The 24,215-nt window shown below is 34.1% G+C and overlaps 1 protein-coding gene across 2 annotated transcripts in view; it reads left to right on the forward strand.

The window, feature by feature from the left end:
- LOC145284966 (translin-associated factor X-interacting protein 1-like) overlaps nt 1-24,215 on the forward strand; it is a 378,099-nt gene that overhangs the window by 50,325 nt on the left and 303,559 nt on the right. For both annotated transcript variants that reach the window (XM_080134070.1, XM_080134071.1), the window contains exon 2: nt 8,303-8,402. In XM_080134070.1, the coding sequence (XP_079990196.1) occupies nt 8,303-8,402 (100 nt within the window). The remainder of the gene's footprint in view (nt 1-8,302; nt 8,403-24,215) is intronic.

The following is a 24,215-nucleotide window of genomic DNA, read 5'->3' on the forward strand; positions in this document are numbered from 1 at the left end:
TTGTTATTATTATTTATTATGATTAATAATGATTATTATGATTAATTTATTACTATTACCATGATTATTATTATTATTAATATTATGATTAATTATTATTATTATTACTATGATTATTATTACTATTATTTTTATTGTTATTATGATTAATTAAAATTATTATTATTAAAAATGTTTAATTATGATTAATTATTATTATTATTATCATTTTTATTCTTATTATTATGATTAATTTGATTAATTACTAGTATTATTACTATTATAATTATTATTATGATTACTTACGATGAATTATTATTACTATGATTATTATTATTTTTATTATTATTATGATTAATTATGATTAATTATTATTATTATTACTACGATTGTTATTATTTTTATTATTATTATGATTAATTATGATTAATTATTATTATTACTATGATTATTATTATGTTTTAAATTATTATTATAAATTATGATTAATTATGATTATTATTGAATTTATTATTATTATTATTATTATTATTATTATTTAATATGGATTAATTATTATTATTACTATGATTATTATTTATATTATTATTGTAATGATTAATTACGATTATTATGATTAATTATTATCATTACTATGCTTATTATTATTATTATGATAATTCATTATTACTATGATTATTATCATTTATTATTATTATTATTATTATTATGATTAATTATGATTAATAAGTATTATTATTATTACTATGATTATTATTATTTTATTATTATAATTATTATTATGAATTATGATTAATTATGATTATTATGATCAATTATTATTACTATGATTATTATTATTATTAATATTTTTATTATTATTATTATGAATTATGATTAATTATTATCAATTATTATCATTATGATAAATTATGATTAATTATTATCAATTATTATCATTATTATCATATTTATTATTATTATTAATTATGTTTAAATATGATTATGACTGTGATTATTATTATTTTTGTTATAATTATTAATTATGATTAATTATTATTGTTACCATGATTATTATTATTATTATTATTATTATTATTATTATTATTATTAATTATGATCATCATGATAATTGTTATTATTATTACTATGGTTGTATTATTATTATTATGATTAATTATGATTTATTATAATTATTTCTATGATTATTATAATTATTATGATTAATTTTATTAATTATAATTAATTATCATAATTATTACTATGATTATTATTTTTATTTCTTTTATTAGTATTATTATTATGATTAATGATGATTGATTATTATTATTGCTATGATTATTATTATTATTATTTTATTATTATATTTATTATTATTATTAATTATGATTAATTATAATTATTATGAGTAATTATTATTATTTTACTATGATTATTATTATTAATATTGTTATTATTATGATAAATTATTATTAATTATTATCAATTATTATTATTATTAGTATTATGATTCATTATGATTATTACTACTTTGATTATTATTATTATTAATTATTATTATTTTTTTTTTTAAATTATGATTATTATTATTACTATGATTAATATTATTAATAATTATGATTAATTATGATTTATTATTATTACTATTATTATTATTAATTATGATTATTATGATTAATTATTATTACTATGGTTATTATTTTTATTATTTTTATTATCATTTTTATGATTAATTATGATTAATAATTATAATTATTACTATAATTATTAATATTTTTATTAAAAGTATTATTATTATGAATTATGATTAAGTATTATTATTACTATTATTATTATTAATATTTTTATTATCATTATTATTATTAATAATTATGATTTATTATTACTTTTATTCTTTTTCTTCTTATTATTATTAATTATGATTAATTATTATTATTACTATGATTATTATTATTTTTATTATTAATTATCATTAATTATAATTATTATGATTAATTATTATTATTATTACTCTGATTATTATTATTATTTTGATTACTATTATTAATAGTATAAATTATTATTATAATGATTATTATTGTTATTATTATTATTATTATGTTTAATTATTGTTATTATGATTAATTATTATTATTATTACTATGATTTTTATTTTTTTAATTATTATTATGATTAATTACGATTTATTATTATTAATATGATAAATATTATTATAATTTTTATTATTATGATTAATTATTATTATTATGATTAATTATTATTATTACTATGATAATTATTATTATTTTTATTATTATTATTATTATTGTTATAAATTAGGATTAATCATTATTATTGCTATGATTATTATTACCTTTTTATTATGATTATTGTCATTAATTATGATTAATTGTTAATATTATTACTATGACTATTATTATTATTATTATGATTATTTAGTATTAATTATGATTAAGTATTATTATTATTACTATGATTATTTTTATTATTATTATGATCAATTATGATTTATTATTATTTTTGTTTATTTTTTTTTTTTTTTTACGCAGTGGTCACCACTTATCAAGACCCGGAAGCTAATCAGGGACAAGGGTTGTTGCGAGTACATTACGTTAGTGTGGAGATTTGATGTAGTGTTTACTTAAGGGGGCGGTTCATTAGGAATTTGTTAACGTTGGACTTGAAGACATCCAAGTTGTAGTCAGGTGGGAAGCAGGCAGACGGAACAGAGTTCCACAAGCGTGCAGTTCTAAGAAAGAAGCTTTGTTCATGGAATCCACGTTTTGATTTAGGCACAGATATAGAGTGAAGGAAATTTTTCACAGTGGATTCGGCTAGACGGGTGTTTTTCGTGAAAGATTGGCGAGGGGGGACCAGAGATGGGAGTTCAGACGAGCACCTGCCATGGAAATAACGATAAAACAAGGATATGCTCGCAACGTCTCTTCTGTGGGAGGGAGGTTGCAGGGTAGAGAAGAGGGCATCCCCCACTAAGCCACAAAGTCTATTTTGTACTCTGTCAATGCAGGATAGGCTGTTTTTAGCAGCTCCTGCCCAGATATGGCAGCAGTATTCCATCCTTGGACGTACTTGGCTTTTATATAGATAGAGAATTGCATCAGTAGTGAGATATCTTCTGGAGCGGTAGAAGGATCCGGCGATCTTTCCAGCGTCCTTGGCAACAGACTTGATGTACGTGTTCCATTTCAGATCAGGAGTAAATGTAAAACCCAGAAGCTTGTCAAAACACGGGGCCTCTCCCAGACGAGAGCCATCCATCCCAATTGATGCCAGATGGGGAGCAGAGCGTTGATTATGTAAGGATAGGAGTTTGGTTTTATATGCATTAAAGGAAACCAGCCACATCTTCCCCACTTAACCACGCGCTCGAGATCAGAGGAGAGAGAATCAGAGAGAACTTTGTCATTTACAGCCTTTGATATATTGCCATAGATGGTCGTGTCATCAGCATAGATGTCAACGAATGATTTAAGTATGTGTTTAGGGAGGTCATTGATGTAGATCAGGAAGAGAGTTGGGCCCAGGATTGACCCTTAAGGGACTCCAGCATAAATACTGCAGGTCTCTGATTTTTGTCCATCAACCACTACTCTTATGAGCCTATCGGAGAGAAACGATTTAATGATTGAGAAAACATTTCCAGTTATACCGTAGCTGGAAATCTTGTGAAGTAGACCCTTATGCCATACCTTGTCGAAGGCTTTTGATATGTCAAGAGCAATTGCCTTTGTCAAGAGATTCACTTATCCTGTGAGATATAACCATCAGCACATCTGCGGTAGATCTTGCAGAGCGGAAACCATATTGTGTGTCACTAAGAAGGTTGTTTCTGCTGAGGTGGTTGACTATTTCTCTATTTAATATGGATTCCAGCAACTTACTCATAACACACAGGAGACTTGTTGGTCTGTACTGAGAGGGAGATGACTTATCACCTGAATTCTTAAATACAGGGCAAACTGATGAGGTCTTCCAGGGAGTCGGAAAGCACTTCTCCTTAAGGCAGCACTTAAACAGTTTCGTAAGTATGGGAGCAAGTTCTGGTTGAAGCTTTTTTAACACTATAATTGGGATGCCATCAGGGCCAGTTGCTTTACTGGAATCAAGGTTCTTGATTAGCTTGGCGACCTCATGCACGGATATTTGTATGTTACCTAGCGTGTTCTGTGTTACAGAAGGAAATATGGGGAGTTGATGGCCTTCGTCGCATAGGGTAGAATTAGCTGCAAAGTTCTTTGCAAATAGTTTGGCCTTGTCTGATGCTGACGAGATGATCTCTGGTCCATTGATAATGGTTGGGATAGAACGCACACTTCTGTTCAGGATCCTATTTGCTATTTGCTAAAATTGGTGGGAACCAAGCCGCTGATAAGCTACCTTGGATTTAACAGACTAGGCATATAGCTCTCTTGCATTTTTTATTACTCTTTTACAGTGGTTGCTGGAAGTCCTGAAAGCATCTTTAGTCTCAGTGCATCTATTACGTTGGTAGCTATAGAAAAAGTGATTTCTGTGCGCGATAGCAGCAGCACATTCTGGGGAGAACCATGGCTGGCTGTTAGGTTTTTGTTGGAATTTTTTAGATGGTATGAATTGGTCTATGCCTACAATTAACCATTCGGTCAGATCTGATACTATAGAGGACACTTCCTTTTTAAACATGGAGTGCAGAGGTAAATCAGATATGAATGTACGGAAGCTATCCCAGTCAGCCATAGAGTATCAGTATACAGTACGGTGGAGGGGTACGTCTGGGGACTTATTACATTTTGTTTTTATCTTAACTGATACAACGGAGTGGTCGGAGGATCCTAGAGGAGAATGAACGGAACATGAACATAGCTCAGGGGAAGTTGAGAGAAAAAGTTCTAGGAGGCTTTCATATTGACCGGGTGTATCGGGCACACGGGTGGGTTCGCGAACAATCTGAGTGAGGTCATAAGCAATGGCAAAATCATGACAAAACCTCCCCTCATCCTCTGCCTTATTTGAATGGGTCAGCCATTCCACATTATGGACGTTGAAGTCACCACAGATGTGGATGTTAGCCGAGGGATGTGCAGACAGGATGTGGTCTATTTTCTCAGATATGCTCTTAAAGATAGTAACTCTGCTGTTGTGGGGCCGATAGAGGGCAAATATAAATGCAGTTGTGTTAGCAAGTGCAACCTGGAAGCACATATAGGGTAAGTTAGGATCTTCTCTAGAGATATCCCTGCCACACGGGGAGCCATCTTTAATGTAGGCACATATTCCATGCCCATGGCGATCTTGGGGGTCAGATTTAGCTGTTAAATTAGAGTATCTGTTAATTATGAACTCATCTAGGGAAGTGGTCGGCCCTATTCCAGTTTCGCTTAGAAATAATATGTTCGGTTTCATCTCCTATAATTGAGTTTCAACCTCTGGAAGGTTGGAACGTAGACCCCTGATGTTGGAGAAGGAGACCTGGTAGTAGGGGTCTACGTTGGAAGATGGAGTTCTAGGTTTATTGTCATTACTACGATTATTATTGTTATTATTTTTATTATTATTATTAATTATGATTAACTATGATTATTATGATTAATTATTATTATTATTATTATTATTATTATTATTATGCCAAATTCAATCCCCTTGGTAAAAAGCTATTCATGCCTTGTACCAGTACCAGATGAGTGACCATTTGGGACTTCCAGGTGTATGTGCTCTCTGCTTATCTAGGCATTGTTTTTGGACATCCTGGATTTCTCCTGGCCACTGGACTCAAACCGTGCCGATTCACAAGAGGTGCAGTTGGTGATTGCACAACCCTTGCCACACAATTACATGAGCGGCTGCCCCTGTAAGGGGTGTCATTTGTCTTTCAAGATTGAACAGAGGCATCGATTTATGCCTCAATATGTACAGATGTACAGAATTTCAGGTTGTGTCATTGAAATAAAAATCATTCAAAATGGTGCATTTGCAGGTGGATTCATGCAACATTTTTGGCAAAAATCAATAAAATATAAAATGTTTATTTTAACTCAGAAAAGAATCTTTGCTTAATTAGAAAATTCTGTTTCATCTAACCGTCGGATTTCGTCAAGTTTATAAAAAAGTTACAAAATCCTGAAATAAAATCACTAAGTTGCTCGAGATCAGAATCGGTTCCAGCCGTCTGGCATCTTTCTTCAAGAACTTTGCTTAATAGACACGGCCATCCACATTCATCTGTTATATATTAGCCTCCTAAAAAATGCCGGGGTGGCCTTGCTGATAGTCAATTGTAAGATCGACAATTATTATTAAAAGTTAGATGTTTATTTAAAGAAGTTATTCTTATGAAAGAACATTATAATGATTATCGGTATAAAAATTAGATTGTGTTGGCCAGAGAAAACATGACTGAGAAGTCACCCGTTGAATTTTGCGTAGTTGAATGACATAAGCAGAAGAATCCAGGTTGTCATCGATGGTCATATGTCAAAACAATATGATATGAATGCGGGTGTATCTCAGGGGTCGAACCTTGGACCTTTATTATTCGTGATATTCATAAATGACCTACCTGGTAAAATTGTCTCTGAGATGGGTATATTTGCTGATGACACTATAATAAATATGAAGAGAAAATGAATCAACATGTATCCAAGGCAATGGCAAAAATACTTGAGAAAGACCTCCAGTCTGTGGTGGAATGGGGACAAAAATGAATGGTAACGTTCAATGCTGCCAAGACTAAGCTTGTTTCCTTTAATAATTACAAGAAACCTTCTCAACCATTAATAGCCATGGCTAATGATACATTACCTGAAAGTTCTTCGGTCAAACTCTTTGGTTTAACATTCACAGGGAACATGAGTTCGAACACATACATTGAGGGCATTGCTAAGGCTGGTGCAAAGATGGTAGGCTCTTGCTTATGTGCTAGAAAGCTACTTATGCCAGAGAGTATTCTGTACTTCTACAAGGCCACCATTAGCCCATATAGTGAGTATTGCTGTCACATTTAAGCTGGTGCGTCTGCTACTTGTTTTTCCTTCTTAGACAGAGTTCAAAAGAGAGTTGCAAATTTAATAGGTCCCACACTGTCAGCTAGGCTTCAGCCACTGTCCCATTGACGAAATGTTGCATTCTTCTGCTTGTTTTAATCATGGATGCTCAAACAAACTACAAGCCTTTGTTCCTCTCGACGGAAATACACCCAAGAAACGTGACAAGCAACAAAATCCCACCCCTAAACAGTAAAACTCCGTAGATGTAAGGAAGCCTTCTACTCTAATAGTTTCTTCCCTAGAACTGCTGGATTTTGGAACTCCCTTCCGGCTCCCTGCTCACTGTACTGGCATGCAAAAGTTAAAGTATAAAGTAAACAGACATCTTGCTGCTCAACTCCCTACATAGAACCCCTGCAAATTATGTCTCAGATAGTAGCCCCCTTAATGAAAGTGGCACTGTGCCTTGTTTGGGGTGAAAATGTAATTAAAAAAAAAGCGCATAGGATTTGTTTTAATATATACAGGCAAGTAAGTTAGTTGAAAGAAGGGAGTTGAAGAGGAGACCTCAGATAGTCCAGACAGGACTTAGAAGTCTGGGGAGTTAGTCTCTTATCACGCTAGGAAGTTGCGTATTCCATGATAGCCAAAATATGAATAGAATGTCGTAATCTCTAAAAATGTCTGGCCGGAACCAGGAATAAATGTTGTTAAATCTATGAATATAACTATTGTGTCATATTGTCTTTGAATAACCAAGTATGTGTTTATTTGTTGTTTTAAATGTACTGTTCACAACTGTGGAACATACATTAATCACCTGACATTTTAAGAGGACAGATAGTATATTATATAAACCACTATGATATTCACTTTTGTCGTCATTTATCAAAGAATTTGTCTTCCTCTTGTCATTTTGTCAAGCATTCGTTTGTATAAGTAATGTTATCCTCTTTCTGTAAATTTATTGTCAATATGTCTATGTCATCATTTCAAGTCAGCACCACAACAAAAGTTATAAGATAAGTTTGGCCTGGTTTCTAAAAACTGTCGAACACATGTCACTCAGTCAAATCGAATGTGAATGGTGATGATGATAATGATATTTCTCTAGACTTAACTAACTGTATATACCATTTACACATGCATGCTTAAGATTTACTTACATTTTATATATATGATCAAATGGTTCATTTGCAGAAGTTTGCAATTTTATGATAATAACAACTAGACCAAATGAAATGTTCGATTTTCTTAGAAAGAAAATTCTGGTTTCTCGTTCTATTTCAATGTAATATCTATATGTAAACTAATGTAATTCAGTCTGAAGTAATTGTAAATTATGTATTTTCTTTTCACAGATCCAAGGAATCTGATTCAACAGACGCAAATTCACAATCATTAGTCTTTTATAAGATGAATAATGTGCGGCACAAACTTCCGCGTTCACAACTTTTAAAGGTAAAGTTTGTTTTTCTTTGAAGATGTTATTTAATGAGATATGTTTTTTTTTAATGCATATAGTTATTTATTATTACAACCATATGCACATATGATATTATGAGATAATATGATTATTGCATGTATATTTTTACAATATTTGCTGCAACAGTGATTAATATGTGCGTAGGATTTAACAGTTGTATGACAATATATTTATGGCACATATGCTACATAGAAATGTTCATGTTTTGTTCCTGTGTAGTTTTACATTACTTATATATATATATATATATATATAATGCTCACTATCTTAGGTTGAGCATATTAGGAAGTGATATACAAATTACCATTAGCATATTAAGCGATTCTCTTTGTGTAAACAAATTGAGCTCAGGTATTCGACAATGTCAAAACATTGTTATTTCACTGCCCGCATAGCAGCAGCTAAATAGCACAACAATTAGAAGCTCCGACTGTCATTTGGGCGGTCGGGTTTCGATCCTGGCTTGAGGTAGTTGCTCGTCTAGCTACACTGATGAGCTGTGAAACAGTACTGCATGTGTATGACTATATATAATATATATATATATATATATATATATATATATATATATATATATATATATATATATATATATGATGAGAATAATCGAAATATATATGTATATATATATATATATTTCAAATATATGATGAGAATAATCGAAATATATATGTATATATATATATATATATATATATATATATATTTCAAATAAATATTAATTACTTTTATATCTAGAGACACTAGTGTTTCATGCTTGCATAAACATCAGTGAAGGAAGTGCTAATTACTTCGAACTCAATCACAAGGTCATCCTTGATTTTGTGTGTGTATATATATATCTATATATATATATATTATGTCAGGTCATGTCATATGCTACTGGTACCATGTAACCCAATACTACCTGCCTCATGGCCAGGTCACCGGCAACTAAACTGGTTCCCCCACCAGACTTGTTTGGTGAGGAGGAGGGTGGCTAGTCTCCCTGAAGGATTAAAAACAAGACCTTCCAAAGTGCGAATGAACCCTTTTTCGGGGTCAGTGGCCAACTAACACTGTGTGTGTTTGTGTGTATGTATGTGTGTGTTGGGGTGGAGGGGGCTCCCGTAAGCTGTGGTGAAAAAATTAAAACCCATAAAGCGGGAGACCAGTACCCGCATTAAGCTGGTCTGCAGTTTAACTTGTTGCTGGCTATCTTGCTTTTGCTTGTTGCTGAATCTGAACCGAGAGAGAGACTTAGCTGTCGTACAAAGCTAAGACTCTGTAACATCATCTGTGTATAGATACTCCCTCAGGCATGTGTTTATTAAAATGGTCCTGTGGCGATGGAAGTCATTTTTGGGCTCATGGACTTTAAGTGTTTGAGGGAGTGGCACTCGTCTGACAAGACGTTGCAATCATCATATATATATATATTTCACACACACAAGAAATGTGTGATCAGTTTTTATTTACATGTTGAGAAAATAAGAGAAAGATACTAGTCAACTCACTGATTATATAAAAATTAAACAGGAAGTATACGTCATCAAATTTACAGTCCAAGGGAGATAATTTCTAGCAGTTCGCTTTACTCCAACAGAGAGTATAGTATATATAGTAGAGTTGTGAACAAAATCTTTGTTCTAATCCCTATTGAAAGATTTCAATATGTCTATAGTTATCACCATATTAATGAAGTTTCCGTGTCTAGATTTGTGAATCTTGTGTGACATCACAATTAATATGTCAGCTGATGATCCTGCAGGATGAAATCCATATTGCCTGTGGCAAAGTAGATTGCTTAGCTGAAAAGTTTGAAAGCTTTGATTGTTTACAGATTCAAATAACTTACTCCTGGCACAGCATACACTAATCAGTCTTTACTGAAATGCAGATGACTAATCTCTAGTATTTTTTTTAATATCCAGAATTACAGAGTTTTCCCTGCTGATGAATAGTATTACTCATTTGAGCAACGATTGAACAGCTTTGTAAGAATATGAGTTATTTATGTTTCTAATTTCTTAAGAAATATGATTGGAATATTTTCAGAATCAGCTGTCTTGCTTGGATCAAGGTTGTTGATAACTTTGACAAGATTCCAAACAAATATACAGATGTTGCTTAGAGTATTTACAGTCATAACCGAGAATTCTGGATACAAGTTGTTTTGGTTGCAAAAGGCTGAATTTTGCTTCAAGGCTCAAAATTTTGGCTTCATTACATGTTGAGAATATCACCTCTGGTTCATTAATGATATATCATGTTGGACAAAGGACTCATTAGTGTGTTCTATAACCCATTTGCAGTAGTTTGTGGCTGTTTTAAAAATAAGGGTTTTGCTCTAAAGTATCTATTTTATTATAAGTACTTGAAATAGTGATTTATATGGATTATAGGGATGGAAGATGCATAGATGTACCATTATTAGCTGTTTTTTTGTTGAAATATTTTGGAGAGTATAAATTTTGTACAAATGATAAATCAATCAAATATATCAGATGCATTCGTTTTGAAATTGGATTTAAGTCAAAGTCAATCCATTTACAACTGTTGAAGAAGTCAATCCATTTACAACTGTTGAAGAAGAAGTCAATCCATTCACAACTGTTGAAGAAGAAGTCAATCAATTCACAACTGTTGAAGAAGAAGTCAATCCATTCACAACTGTTGAAGAAGAAGTCAATCCATTCACAACTGTTGAAGAAGAAGTCAATCCATTCACAACTGTTGAAGAAGGAGTCAATCCATTCACAACTGTTAAAGAAGAAGTCAATCCATTCACAACTGTTGAAGAAGAAGTCAATCCATTCACAACTGTTGAAGAAGAAGTCAATCCATTCACAACTGTTGAAGAAGAAGTCAATCCATTCACAACTGTTGAAGAAGAAGTCAATCCATTCACAACTGTTGAAGAAGAAGTCAATCTATTCACAACTGTTGAAGAAGAAGTCAATCCATTCACAACTGTTCAAGAAGTCAATCCATTCACAACTGTTGAAGAAGAGGTCAATCTATTCACAATTGTTCAAGAAGAAGTCAATCCATTTACAACAGTTGAAGAAGTCAATCCATTCACAACTGTTCAAGAAGACGTCAATCCATTTACAGCTGTTCAAGAAGAAGTCAATCAATTTACAACAGTTGAAGAAGTCAATCCATTCACAACTGTTGAAGAAGAAGTCAATCCATTCACAACTGTTGAAGAAGAAGTCAATCCATTCACAACTGTTGAAGAAGAAGTCAATCCATTCACAACTGTTGAAGAAGAAGTCAATCCATTCACAACTGTTGAAGAAGAAGTCAATCCATTCACAACTGTTCAAGAACTTGCTTCTGAATTAGACATAACGTATATAACAATTTCCCACCACTAGAGAGAGATTGGAAAGACAAAAAACTGGATGAATGTTTGCCTCAGGAATTGAATGATAACCGAAAGAAACGTTGTTATTGTCATCTTCCCTTCTTTAATACAACAAGAAAGATCCATTTCTCGACCGAGTTTTGACTTGCTATGAAAAGTAAGGTCTATATGACAACTGGCGATGTTCAGCTCAGTGGGTAGACACTGACAAAACTCCACAACACTTCCTGAAGCCAGAGTTGCACTAAAAGAAGGTCTATGACTGATTGCATTGATTATAGTTTTTTGCAGGCAAAACCATTACGACAGAAAAGTACTATCAACAAATAGTAAATGCATCAGAAACTTCAACAACAACACCCAGCATTAGTCAAAAGAAAGGCTCAATTCTCCTCTATGACAATGCCTGACCGCACATTGTTAAACCGACCATGCAGAACTTGAACAAAATGGACTACAAAACTCATCCATGGTACTCTCCTGACGTCTTACCTACTGACTACCATTTTTTCAAACATCTGGATAACTTTCTGCATGAGAAATGCTTCCAAACCCTAAGCGATATAAAAAAAACGTCTTCAGCACGTTCATTTCTACCAGAACGTGATATTTTTACATTACTGGCATAAATACATTTGTTTTGCATTGGCCAAACTTTGTTAATTCTGATGGTTTATCTGAAATTAAAAGTTAAAACCGTTAGAATTTTCTTGTCAACGTGGTATATTGGACAAATTAGTCTTTGTTGAAAGAATCCCTATGGCAAGTAAACCGTCTCTGATGAAGGCACGGATTCTATGACCAGGGTGATTCAAAGGTTGGGTTTTGAGATCGTATTTGAGATACCTGTACTTATACATTCATATCTTTAAAATGATGGACTAATGCCAGTTTCACACAAAAACAAGTGCGGTTTTTTCTCCTGTAAATTGATTTCAACCTCTGAATAGTTGGAATGCAGGTTGTTGATATTGGAACAGAAAACTTGATAGTATTGATCTGCATGAAATTGTTGGGTTTTGGTTTTCTGATTATGCTTTCTTTTATGACATCAATATGAAGTCATAACGCAGAGACAGTCAGTACAAAGATTATCTTTGTAAAACATAGATGAACACAGATTCTATTAATATGCCACTTATACACACACATAAATATATATATATATATATATATATATATATATATATATATATATATATATATATATATATATATATATATATATAGTGATTTAAAGGTTATAAGGAGTTTTTGAAGAATGAAAAACGATGTTACTTTTTGTATTTAATATTTTTATTGTTTTTTTTATATTTCAAGCGGACCTCCGCTCTTGGTCACAAAAAAGTATCGAAAAGAAAAAGAAAGCCGTTAAAAAAACTGGAAAATTGTAGTGTGGACAGCGTTCATTCCTAGCAATCATGTTCGAAAAAGTTCATGTGGATTATTTTAGCCGTTTGTGAAAGGAGATTGTATTTTTTATTTCTTTTTTATTTCTAAATTTTTTAAAATGTTGCAACGTAACAGCATTTAATTCAGACGGCAAAAATGAGACGCAATTGATTTCAATATGTATATTTGAATTGAAATGAAATATACATATTGAAATCAAGTTAATACATATGTATAAATCACTTTCCTAGAAGCATATGTGGACTTTTAACATTATACATATATACATATGTATATATATTGAAAATAATTACGTATATAAATGGATACGTTTTGAAAGCTAAAAACAATGCATTTTTTTTAATACATAAACAAATTTATTTGCTTATATCAGATATATTTTGGTGCTACACATCCTTATCAATGAAGAGTCCGTTTAATTTTTATTTTTCTTCGCCGCATGGTCGAATTCTGTGTGCAAGAGTGTTGTTAGTAGTCTGTGGGTATGGTAACGGCTTGATATTTAAAAATAAAAAAATTAAAAACAGTTTGGTACTTACCAGCGCTCGGATGCAAAGCGATCTTCATTACATCACAATTGCCTCTTCCTAGATGGTTTTGCAACAAACAATACTAAACCAAATCCGATACTCCCTGTTAAGCAAAACGCTCAATGACTCTTAAATGAAAACTTAAATTATTTCCCTTCAATAGTAGAAACACTAACACAACTTCTATCTATCTGCATCTACTGAAAACTTGCCCTAATATCTATTTACTTAATTATACATACGGAATACGCCATGACTTAAAATGTACCTCCAGTTATACCTAAATGACTTTGAGGAGTGCAACTATTCATTAGATATATAACCTCTACAAACTAACCCTGTAACATTTTCTAACCACGCGGGGTCGCAGAAATACCTGGATTAGGACCCAGGCACGGAGCAAACCCTCTCAGAGCTGATGGACCAAGTAGATCTTCCAAGATCACCCGTCTAGGAGAAGGAAAACTCTGAAACTAAAACCAAAGGGGAGGGAGGCCTCTCCAGTCTTGGATGACAACCTTCCTAGAGCTGGTGACTCAAACAAATTACCGGTCTGCAAACCTAAATTGCTTAAGGAGTAGATAGGCTCTGTCTATCGCCCGGCTTCCATACTGCTTCTTTGCCTATTAGTCAGGCGCACAGACACTATCACAGTGAATCGACAAAACACTTAGTGGTAGATCTTGTTTCTTGTCTAGGGCAATGAACGCCGTTTTCCCCACTCCCGACACATCCCACCCCTCAAAACTGGGCACTTGGGAGTGCTTGAGTACCACACATGCCTGTGTAATTAGATTGGGTTGACCTTCTTCTGATGGGTTGAGGGTACCGGATTGACAGTTCCTGGCTGTTGTTCCCGACTGGTAGTACAGGTGCCCTAACTCTTTGGTAGCGCTTAGAGCGGCTGCTCCATCAACAGTTGTATTATATTGGGATGTTTGTAGTACCATGTTGCGCATGGAAAAGCACCCTGCACTCATCCCCGATGGGCTTTCCTTAGGCCACAGTCCTAGTTGAAGAAAGGTCAGCTGATGGTCTACTTGTGTTGCATGACTGATACCCTGCATAACCTGTTGTTCAGCTCCCTCTTACCTAACTGAAACTCTTTAAAAAATGATGACAGTACAATCAAAAAATAAGCTTAAACCAGGCCTAGGGATAAACAAATCAAACTCGACTCCTTCCTTGAGGCTTGCATTCACTAACATCTATGGGCTTAGAACAAATTTAGCTGATGTTGAAGCATTTCTCCTAACAAATACCCCGGATATCTGAGCACCAAGTGAGACTAACCTACACTCCTCAATCCTCTCTAACTACTTTAACATGCCTGGCTATCTCCCACTCTGCCATAAGGACTCTGACAGACATATGCACGGACTTGGAGTCTACATACGTAACACCCTCCCCCTGACTAGAGAAACAAACCTAGAAACAGATGATCAAGCCTTTATGTGCTGTAGACTTAACATGCAACACAACATTAGCTACTTTTATTTTCTATACCGGTCTCCTTCGACCCAGGACTGCACCATAATAAACAAAGTCTCTGACAGCGTAGACACAGCACTTTCCCTCGACACTAGCACACAAATACATGTATTTGATGACTTTAATGTTCACCACAAAAATTGGCTTGGATTCTCTACTTACACAGATGCAGCGGGCAGCACAACACATAGTTTTGCTATATCTCACTCCCTATTACAAATGGTTACGTTTCCAACCCATTTCCCTGACCAGCAAGAACAACACGCATCACTTCTAGATCTGTTTCCGACTACAGTTCCCGAGGATTGTACAACAAATGCTGACAGCCCACTCGGAACGCTGATCATGCAGTGATAATGGTCGAATTCGCCCTAAACTCTAGACCCAAAACTGAAGAACCAGTGCTCAAAACAACGAGATATTATAAAAATGGGAAGCCATCAGAGATCTTATCAGAGATGCCCCATGGGGAAATATTTTTTCTCTTCCTGCTGAGCAGTGCGCAAGTGAGACCACTGAATGGTTCAAAACAGCAATTGAAGCACATGTTCCCATGCAGAAATTTTATAGCAAGCCCCACTCTCCCCAATGGTTTACTTCTACTTGTGCAACTGCCATTGCTCAAAGGCAGCATGCATACCGCAGATTTAAATGACATAAGTCCAGTTCAAACAGACATAAGTATATAGAAGCTAGAAATAACGTTAAGAAAGAAATAGCGACAGCTAAGAGAGAATTTACGGAAACCACTAAAAAACGCATCGAAGCACAAAAATTAGGAAATCGTAACTTCTGGAAAATCTACAACAGTGTTGTAAATAATCGGCAATCAACAATTCCTCCACTAACCAACAATCACGAGGTTGTTTGCTCAGCAACTGACAAGGCTAATATACTTGCCAGCCGGTTTGCCTCGAACTCCACACTGTACCCTTCCAACCACCCCTTGCCTGACTTTCCTTTGCGGACAGACGCCACGCTAGATGATCTACAAATCACCCCTGCTCAGGTACATGCTATCATAAAAAACCTTGACACTTCAAAAGCATGTGGACCTAATCTCATCCCAGCGTTGCTATTAAAAAAGTGCTCAGCCGAAGTAGCTCCAGTTCTCTCCAAACTCTACAACAAATGCCTTAATGAATCATGCTTCCCGGGCTGTTGGAAAACTGCTTCTGTGGTACCAGTATTCAAGAATTCTGGCGAAAGAACTGATCCATAAAATTATCGCCCCATTAGCCTCCTCCCACTTTTCGCCAAAATATTTGAGACCATAATTAACCATGCTCTAGTCCGTCACCTTACAGATGCTAAACTTCTGACCGACAAACAATATGGATTTAGACAAGCCCGTTCCACAGCAGACATCCTCACTGTAATCTTTGAACATATATACCATTCACTGGACAAAGAGGGCGAGGGCAGAGCAGTAGCTCTAGATATATCTTAGGCTTTTGACAGGGTATGGCATGAGGGTCTCCTCAGGAAGATTAGATCTTACGGTATCACTGGTAGAATACTTAACATAATTAAATCCTTCTTATAATAGATAAGAGAAAAATCCAGGTTGTCCTCGACAGTTGTACATCTAAACAATATGATATAAATGCGGGAGTGCCTCAGGGGTCTATCCTTGGACCTCTATTGTTCCTAATATTCATTAATGACCTCCCCGACAAAATTGCCTCTGAGATGGGTATATATGCTGATGACACCACACTCTATAACAGGCACGACAGGAAAACAAATGAACACATTAGGCTACTAAATCACACCCCCACAGAGTAGAGATCCCTAGATGTAAAAGATCTTTCTACTCCAGTAGTTTCTTCCCCAGAACCGCTAGATTCTGGAATTCCATTCCAGGTCCCTGCTTCCCCAACTGTATTGACATGCAGAAGTTCAAGTGTAACGTGAACCGACATCTTGCTGCCCAAATCCCAACATAGTGCCCCAGTAGTTGCTGCCCCTGATAGTATCCCCCTACACCAAAGTGGCAATATGCCTTGTTTGGGGTAAAATGTAATAAAAAAAAATTTTTTTTTTTTAAGTCATCAGCAGGGGTATTGTGCTAGCCGTGCAAAATTGAAATAAGGAAAGAAGATGTTTTTTCTTCTTTACCTGCACTTGAAGTGTTGTGTGTTAATTGAAAATTGAAAATAATTACACATATAGATGGATACGTTTTTTTAAGCTAAAAACAACACATTTTTTTATATAAACAAATTCATTTGCTTATATCAGGTATATTTCGATCCTACACATCCTTATCAATGAAGAGTCTGTGTTTTTTTTCTTTTTCTTGACCACAGAGTGGAATTATGTGTGCGAGAGTGTTATTAGTAGTCCGTTTTTTATTAATATAGAAATTTGTAAGAATAAACTATATATATATATATATATATATATATATATATTAAATTGTGATTCAATGAATTTAAGAAAACTCATTGAAATTAAATGAACTGGTTGAGTTTCATATCAAAGAATTTTTATGAAAGTCAAACCACTTCATTTCATTTTAATGAGAGTTTTTTGAAATTCATTGAATTACAATTTAATTTATCTGCATTATCTTGCATATCAAGCAATTATTGTTTAGATGGGATAACTTATAGAATATGACTGCCAGTAATATTTTGTAAACTTTACAATCTCACGTTTCCATAACAACTGATTGTTAAATATAAACATTTCTGAATTATATATATATATATATATATATATATATATATATATATATATATATACATAAAAATGTAAATGTTGGTTCGTTCTAAAAGCAATAAAACACTATTTCTACATTACCAATTTATTTGAAATTTTCAGACAACCCATCTTTAGAGTCGAGGTATGTTTTTATGTTATTGAAATAAATTTACCTCGCGAATTATTAAAATATTAAATAAAATAAATATATTTTTTAACCGTTACTGCGAATCTGTTCTGTTGTAAACTGAACTTCCGGTTCGATTCATTTCACAGCCATGAATTGACGAAAGATTTGATTTTCTGTTAACTCGATAAGTAAAAAAAAAACAAAAAAACTTACTCATGCAGAGAGTTATCCGTGCTGAAATAATAATGTTATTATTTAAAAAGCCATTCTTAACATGGGGAAGGGAGGGTGTTTTGTACCTATTCTGTTCTTTAACCTTACAATTGAATAAAAACATATCATAAAACTTTAATTATACGTGGAAAACGATTTTTAAAAAAATAGCGCGGATCACTCTCTGCATTAGTACACACACACACGCAAGAAAAAAAATAATAATAATCCCATATTTTAAAAATTTAAATTCATTTATGTACTTACCAATTTTTTAAATTTTATTTATGTTAAGGCTTTTCACTCATGAAACATTGTGTTTTAATTGTTTAGTTTATTTTCACGGCATTGTTTACATAAAAAAGTTTGTTTTAACTTTTTCTAAACTGTTTCATTTTTACGACATGCCTCAACGTATTATAAACACCCTACCCCCCCCCCCCATGTTAAAAAAAAACAAAAAAAAAACGCCCTTCCATAAACCTCGAAAGCCGTTCTTAACATGGGGAAGTTAGGGTGTTTATAATATGCTGAGGCGAGTTGTAAAATTAACGAAGTTGCTATCTATTATTTATTGCAAAATTGCTTGAAATTTATTTATTTGACAAAAAAATTACACTTTGGTACTCCTTGGGCGTTGAGTTCCATGGCGACCAGTAGAAAAAAATAATAGTTGCTCCCTTAGTCTCCCACTTCACCCCGCACGTAACATATTTTATTTACTGACGTTGCCGTAACTAAACGATTATTTGTCACATTTACAAACATTTATTTATTTTGAAAAAAGTTTTACTTTTTATGAATATTAAAAGAAAAATGGGTACTCATGCAGAGAGTGATCCATGCTGAAATAATAACGTTATTATTTAAAAATCCATTCTTAATATGGGGAGGGGAGGGTGTTTTGTACCTATTCTGTACTTTAACCTTGCAATTGATTAAAAAAAAAAAAAAACACGATTTAAAAAATAGCGCGGGTCACTCTCTGCATTAGCACCGAAAAATGTTACTAAACATTTATTAAACTTTTACAAACATTTGATTTTAAATTTCTTTTTAAATGACGACTTTTATCGACTTTTTTTTAAATACCCCCCTCCAATGGTGTTTATTCCGAAATCCGTTGTTAACATGGAGAGGTTGGGGGTGTTTATTCTGAAAGCCGTTCTTAACATTTGTGGAGGTGGACCTAATGTAAAAAAAAAAAAATAAATAAATAAATTTAAAAAAAAAAACTAAATCATTTACTGATAACTTCTCACTTTTAAAAATATTTTTTAATTTACATGCGCGGATGAACAAATTGTTGAATAGTGCGAAAACAAAACATTTAGGTCCACCGCCACAATTTTCTTTTTTAAATGACGACTTTTATTGATAAATAAATTTACTTCTCCGCAACTTTTATTGATAAATAAATCTACTTCTCTGCCACGGGCACTGAACCCCTCCTTTTTTTTTTAATAGTATTTTCGGGTGGGTATGCTGACAACAAATATCAGTTAAATTTTGTAAATAGCCCCCCCCCTCCAAAAGTGGTGTTTATTCCGGAAGCTGTTCTTAAGATGAGGAGGTTGGGGGGGGGTGATTATAAGGTGGACCTAATCTAAAAAAAAACAAGTTGTTTATGCGCACATAAGCAACTATTTTTATCAACTTTTTTTTTTACTTTTTTATTTAAAAATTAGTAAATTTCAATGAATAGAATAATAAATCATTTATCATTAATGTGTTTTTGGTTTTGTGGTGAATGAAACTTTTTTTTTTTCATTACAACAATAATGAACCAATTTAAATCTTCCGGCATGCGTTTAAGGGTTAAGAAATTATCAATAAATCGTTTAGTTACTAAGCCAACGTCAGTAAATAAAAAAAATGTTACGTGCGCATGCACTAGCCTTGACTGGGGAGGGGGGGGGGCTAAGGGAGCGACCATTAAATAATTATGCTGGTCGCCATGGAACTCAACGCCCAAGGAGTACCTAAAGTGGCACTTATGCACTTATGTTACCGTGCTGTTTTTTAAAATAGTATTTTCCTGTTAAATTCAAATTTTACAATATGTTTTTCTTTTATTAATTTGTTAAGTGAAAGTACAGATAACCCAGTCGGTTTCTAATGCGAGGAAAATCTAGCCCCCCCCCAAAAAAAAAGGGGTACTCTGGATAATAAAAAAACATTAAAATTGCCTCAGTCTCGAAAGATTTCTTCTCTACTGAACGAGGAAAAAAACGGTGAAGTGTAGTTCACCTTCTGTTTCTCTCCCCCTCTCTTAATATCTCTCTCTATCCATCTCTCCCTTTCCCTCTCTCAATCTATCTTTCTATATCACCCTCTCCATCTCTCTTTGAGCCCCTTTCTCTCTCTAACTCCCTCTATCTCTCTCCTTTCCTCTGTTTCATCCCTCTCTGTTTCTAACTCTCCCCCTCTCTCTGTTTATCTATCAATCCCTTTATCTCTCTATCTCCTTCTCTTTATCTATTTTCCTCTCACTGTCTCTTTTCTATCTATATATCTTCCTCTCTATCTGTCCATCTCTAATCCCTCATCCTATTTTTATCTCCTAAATTAATTACAGTGAATAAGGCATTGTCAAAACATGGATAAATCCTATTTTAGTCACCTAATTTACTGACTGTGAGAATAGAAGTTATTTGGAAATTACTGCTACCTTGAACAGCACCAGAAGTAACTGGTAAAACCTTTCTAATTAAATTGATTTTGGCAGCCATTTGGTAACAAAATGACATAGCCTTAGCCCTTGCTGCATGAGGAATACCTGCGACCTTGCTGCCAAGTAGAAGAATTATTTATTCTACTTTAAAACACTCAATTTTTCAAAAATCTCATGTTCGACATCTCCAAAACATCCAATATGGGGAAAAATATTGCAAAAATGCAAACTTATTGTTTAGGATGAATGCACAATGGTACGCAAAAAATCACTTGAGGCTCTTGGTCGATCCTTGCAAGATTTGCGTGGCAATTTCAGACCATTTGGGAATGCAGTAATATTGCTTGTAGGAGATTTCAGACAAATGTTACCTGTTATTCTTCAATCAACACCAGCAGATGAAATAAATGCTTGCCTCAAATACTCTACTTTTTTGTTCCATGTGAAGACATCAAACTTAACTCAAAATATGCATGTACAGTTGCAGACTGTTCGATCCACACAAAAACTTTTGCATGACTTGTGGGAAATTGGGTACAAAAAAGTGCCAGCTGATCAGAGTTAAGGGCAAAATTCTTTGACTTTTAACTTCTGTAATTTCTGTAATTTTATTTCATCAAAAGAATAGTTAGCTTAAAAGGTTTTTGAAAATATTCAAATTATAAGAATTCCATTTGACTGAGTGAATGAGCTATTCTTGCAGGTCAATACAAAGATGCCCATGAACTTAACGCTATAATTAACTGTAAAATTCCAAGTGAGGTAGTCAAATACAAATCCATTGACACTGTTGTGAAAGCAGATAAAGTGGTTAATTATCCAACAGTTATATTTGCCAGGGATGCCACCGCATGTATTGCAACTGAAATTTGGTGTACTAATTATCATGTTGTGAAATATAAACCAATCCAAGCTTTGCAATGGCACATCGCTTGCAGTAAAAAAAAAATTAACAAACAATATAGAAACAACAATCTTAACAGGACCTTTCACAGATGAATATATCTTCATTCCATGCATTCCTATGATTGCACCGGATACATCATTACACTTTAGCAAATTGCACTTTCCAATTTTATTGTCATTTGCAATAACCATCAACAAAGCACAGGGAACAATCTTTACAATTGTGGGCCTTACAGTTACATACTGACTGTTTTTTCACATGGACAATTTATGTTACATATTCAAGAGTCACCAAACCGGAAAATCTCTATATCAGCTAAGAAAATGGAACAACAAAAACTTTGTACCAATGCAAAATGGAAATTTAAACCTATAAGAAACATGCTTTTTCTACTTTTGGAACTTTTTCCATTGCGCCAATTTGAGCCACATCAATGCGTGGCAGGGTACAGCTAGTATATATATATATATATATATATATATATATATATATATATATACTACTTAACATTATTATTGGATCTATCTTAATTATAGTACTATAATTCAATAACTTGAGTTTTATTTCTTCCGCCCGTCACACCAATAATTTCCTGGGTAAGGTGTCCAAACTTCCAACTTCTGTAAACGTAACGCACCTTCTCTCAACTCCTAACGTACTTCTGCTAATTTAACTTATTTCTTTGAAATCCAACTTCAAAATGAACGGCCCTCTAAAAAATCAACTCTCTTTTATCTCCAACCAGGAGCATCTTATTTGCATATCGGGTGGTCACATTGCAGGCATTTTTTTTTTTTTTTTACACAGTGATCACCACTTATCAAGGCCCGGAAGCCACTCAGGGTTAAGGTTATTGCAAGTACATTACGTTAGTGTGGAGATTTGATGAAGTGTTTACTTAAGGGGGCGGTTCATTAGGAATTTGTTTACATTGGACTTGAAGACATCCAAGTTGTAGTCCGGTGGGAAGCAGGCAGATGGAACAGATTTCCCAAGCGTGCAGTTCTAAGAAAGAAGCTTTGTTCATTGAATCCACGTTTTGATTTAGGCACAGATAAAGAGTGGGGGAAATTTTACACAGTAGATTCGGCTAGACGGGTGTTTTTCGTGAAAGATTGGTGAGGGGGTACCAGAGATTGGAATTCAGACGAGCACCTGCCATGGAAATAATGATAAAACAAGGATAGGCTCACAACGTCTCTTCTGTGGGAGAGAGGTTGCAGGGTAGAGAAAAGGGCATCCCCCACTAAGCCACAAAGTCTATTTTGTACTCTGTCAATGCAGGATAGGCTGTTTTTTACAGCTCCTGTCCAGATATGGCAACAGTATTCCATCCTTGGACATACTTGGCTTTTATATAGATAGAGAATTGCATCAATAGTGAGATATCTTCTGGAGTGGTAGAAGGATCCCACCATCTTTCCAGCGACCTTGGCAACAGACTTGATGTACGTGCTCCATTTCAGATCAGGAGTAAAGGTCAAACCCAAAAGCTTGTCAAAACATGGGGCCTCTGCCAGATGAGAGCCGTCCATCACAATTGATGCCAGATGGGGATCAGAGCGTTGATGATGTAAGGATAGGAGTTTGGTTTTGAATGCATTAAAGGTAACCAGCCACATCTTCCCCCACTGAACCACACGCTCGAGATCAGAGGCGAGAGAATCAGAGAGAACTTTGTCATTTTTTTTTTTTTTTATTACATTTTCACCCCAAACAAGGCACATTGCCACTTTGGTGTAGGGGGCTACTATCAGGGGAAACATCTACTGGGGTACTATGTAGGGATTAGGGCAGCAAGATGTTGGTTCACGTTGCACTTGAACTTATGCATGTCAGTACAGTTGGGGAAGCAGTGACCTGGAATGGAATTCCAAAGTCTAGCAGTTCTGGGGAAGAAACTACTGGAGTAGAAAGATCTTTTACATCTAGGGATCTCCACAGTGTGGGGGTGGGATTTTGCAGCTTGTCGGGTCTGTCGAGGGTGTTCACGTCGTGGGGGCACAAGTGCTTGCAGTTCGTCAGAGCATTCACCATTATAATACTTGTAGAACAGGTAGAGGGATGCAACGTTTCGACGATGGGACAGAGGCTGAAGCTTAGATGCCAGTTTAGGGCCTATCAGATTTGCGACTCTCTTTTGAACCCTGTCAAGGAACGAGAGACTAGTAGCCCAAATATGACAGCAATACTCCATACATGGGCGAATAGTGGCCTTATAGAGGTACAGGATACTTTCTGGTGTTAGAAGTTTTCTAGCACGGTAGAGAGAGCCCACCTTCCTCGCAGCGGCCCTGGCAATGCCCTCGATGTAATTGTTCCAACTCATGTTTCCAGTGAACGTTAGGCCAAGGAGCTTGAGAGACGTA

This window comes from Euprymna scolopes, chromosome 9 (genome assembly GCF_053919585.1).
Source record: "Euprymna scolopes isolate OS-2025 chromosome 9, ASM5391958v1, whole genome shotgun sequence".
Lineage (NCBI taxonomy): Eukaryota > Metazoa > Mollusca > Cephalopoda > Sepiida > Sepiolidae > Euprymna > Euprymna scolopes.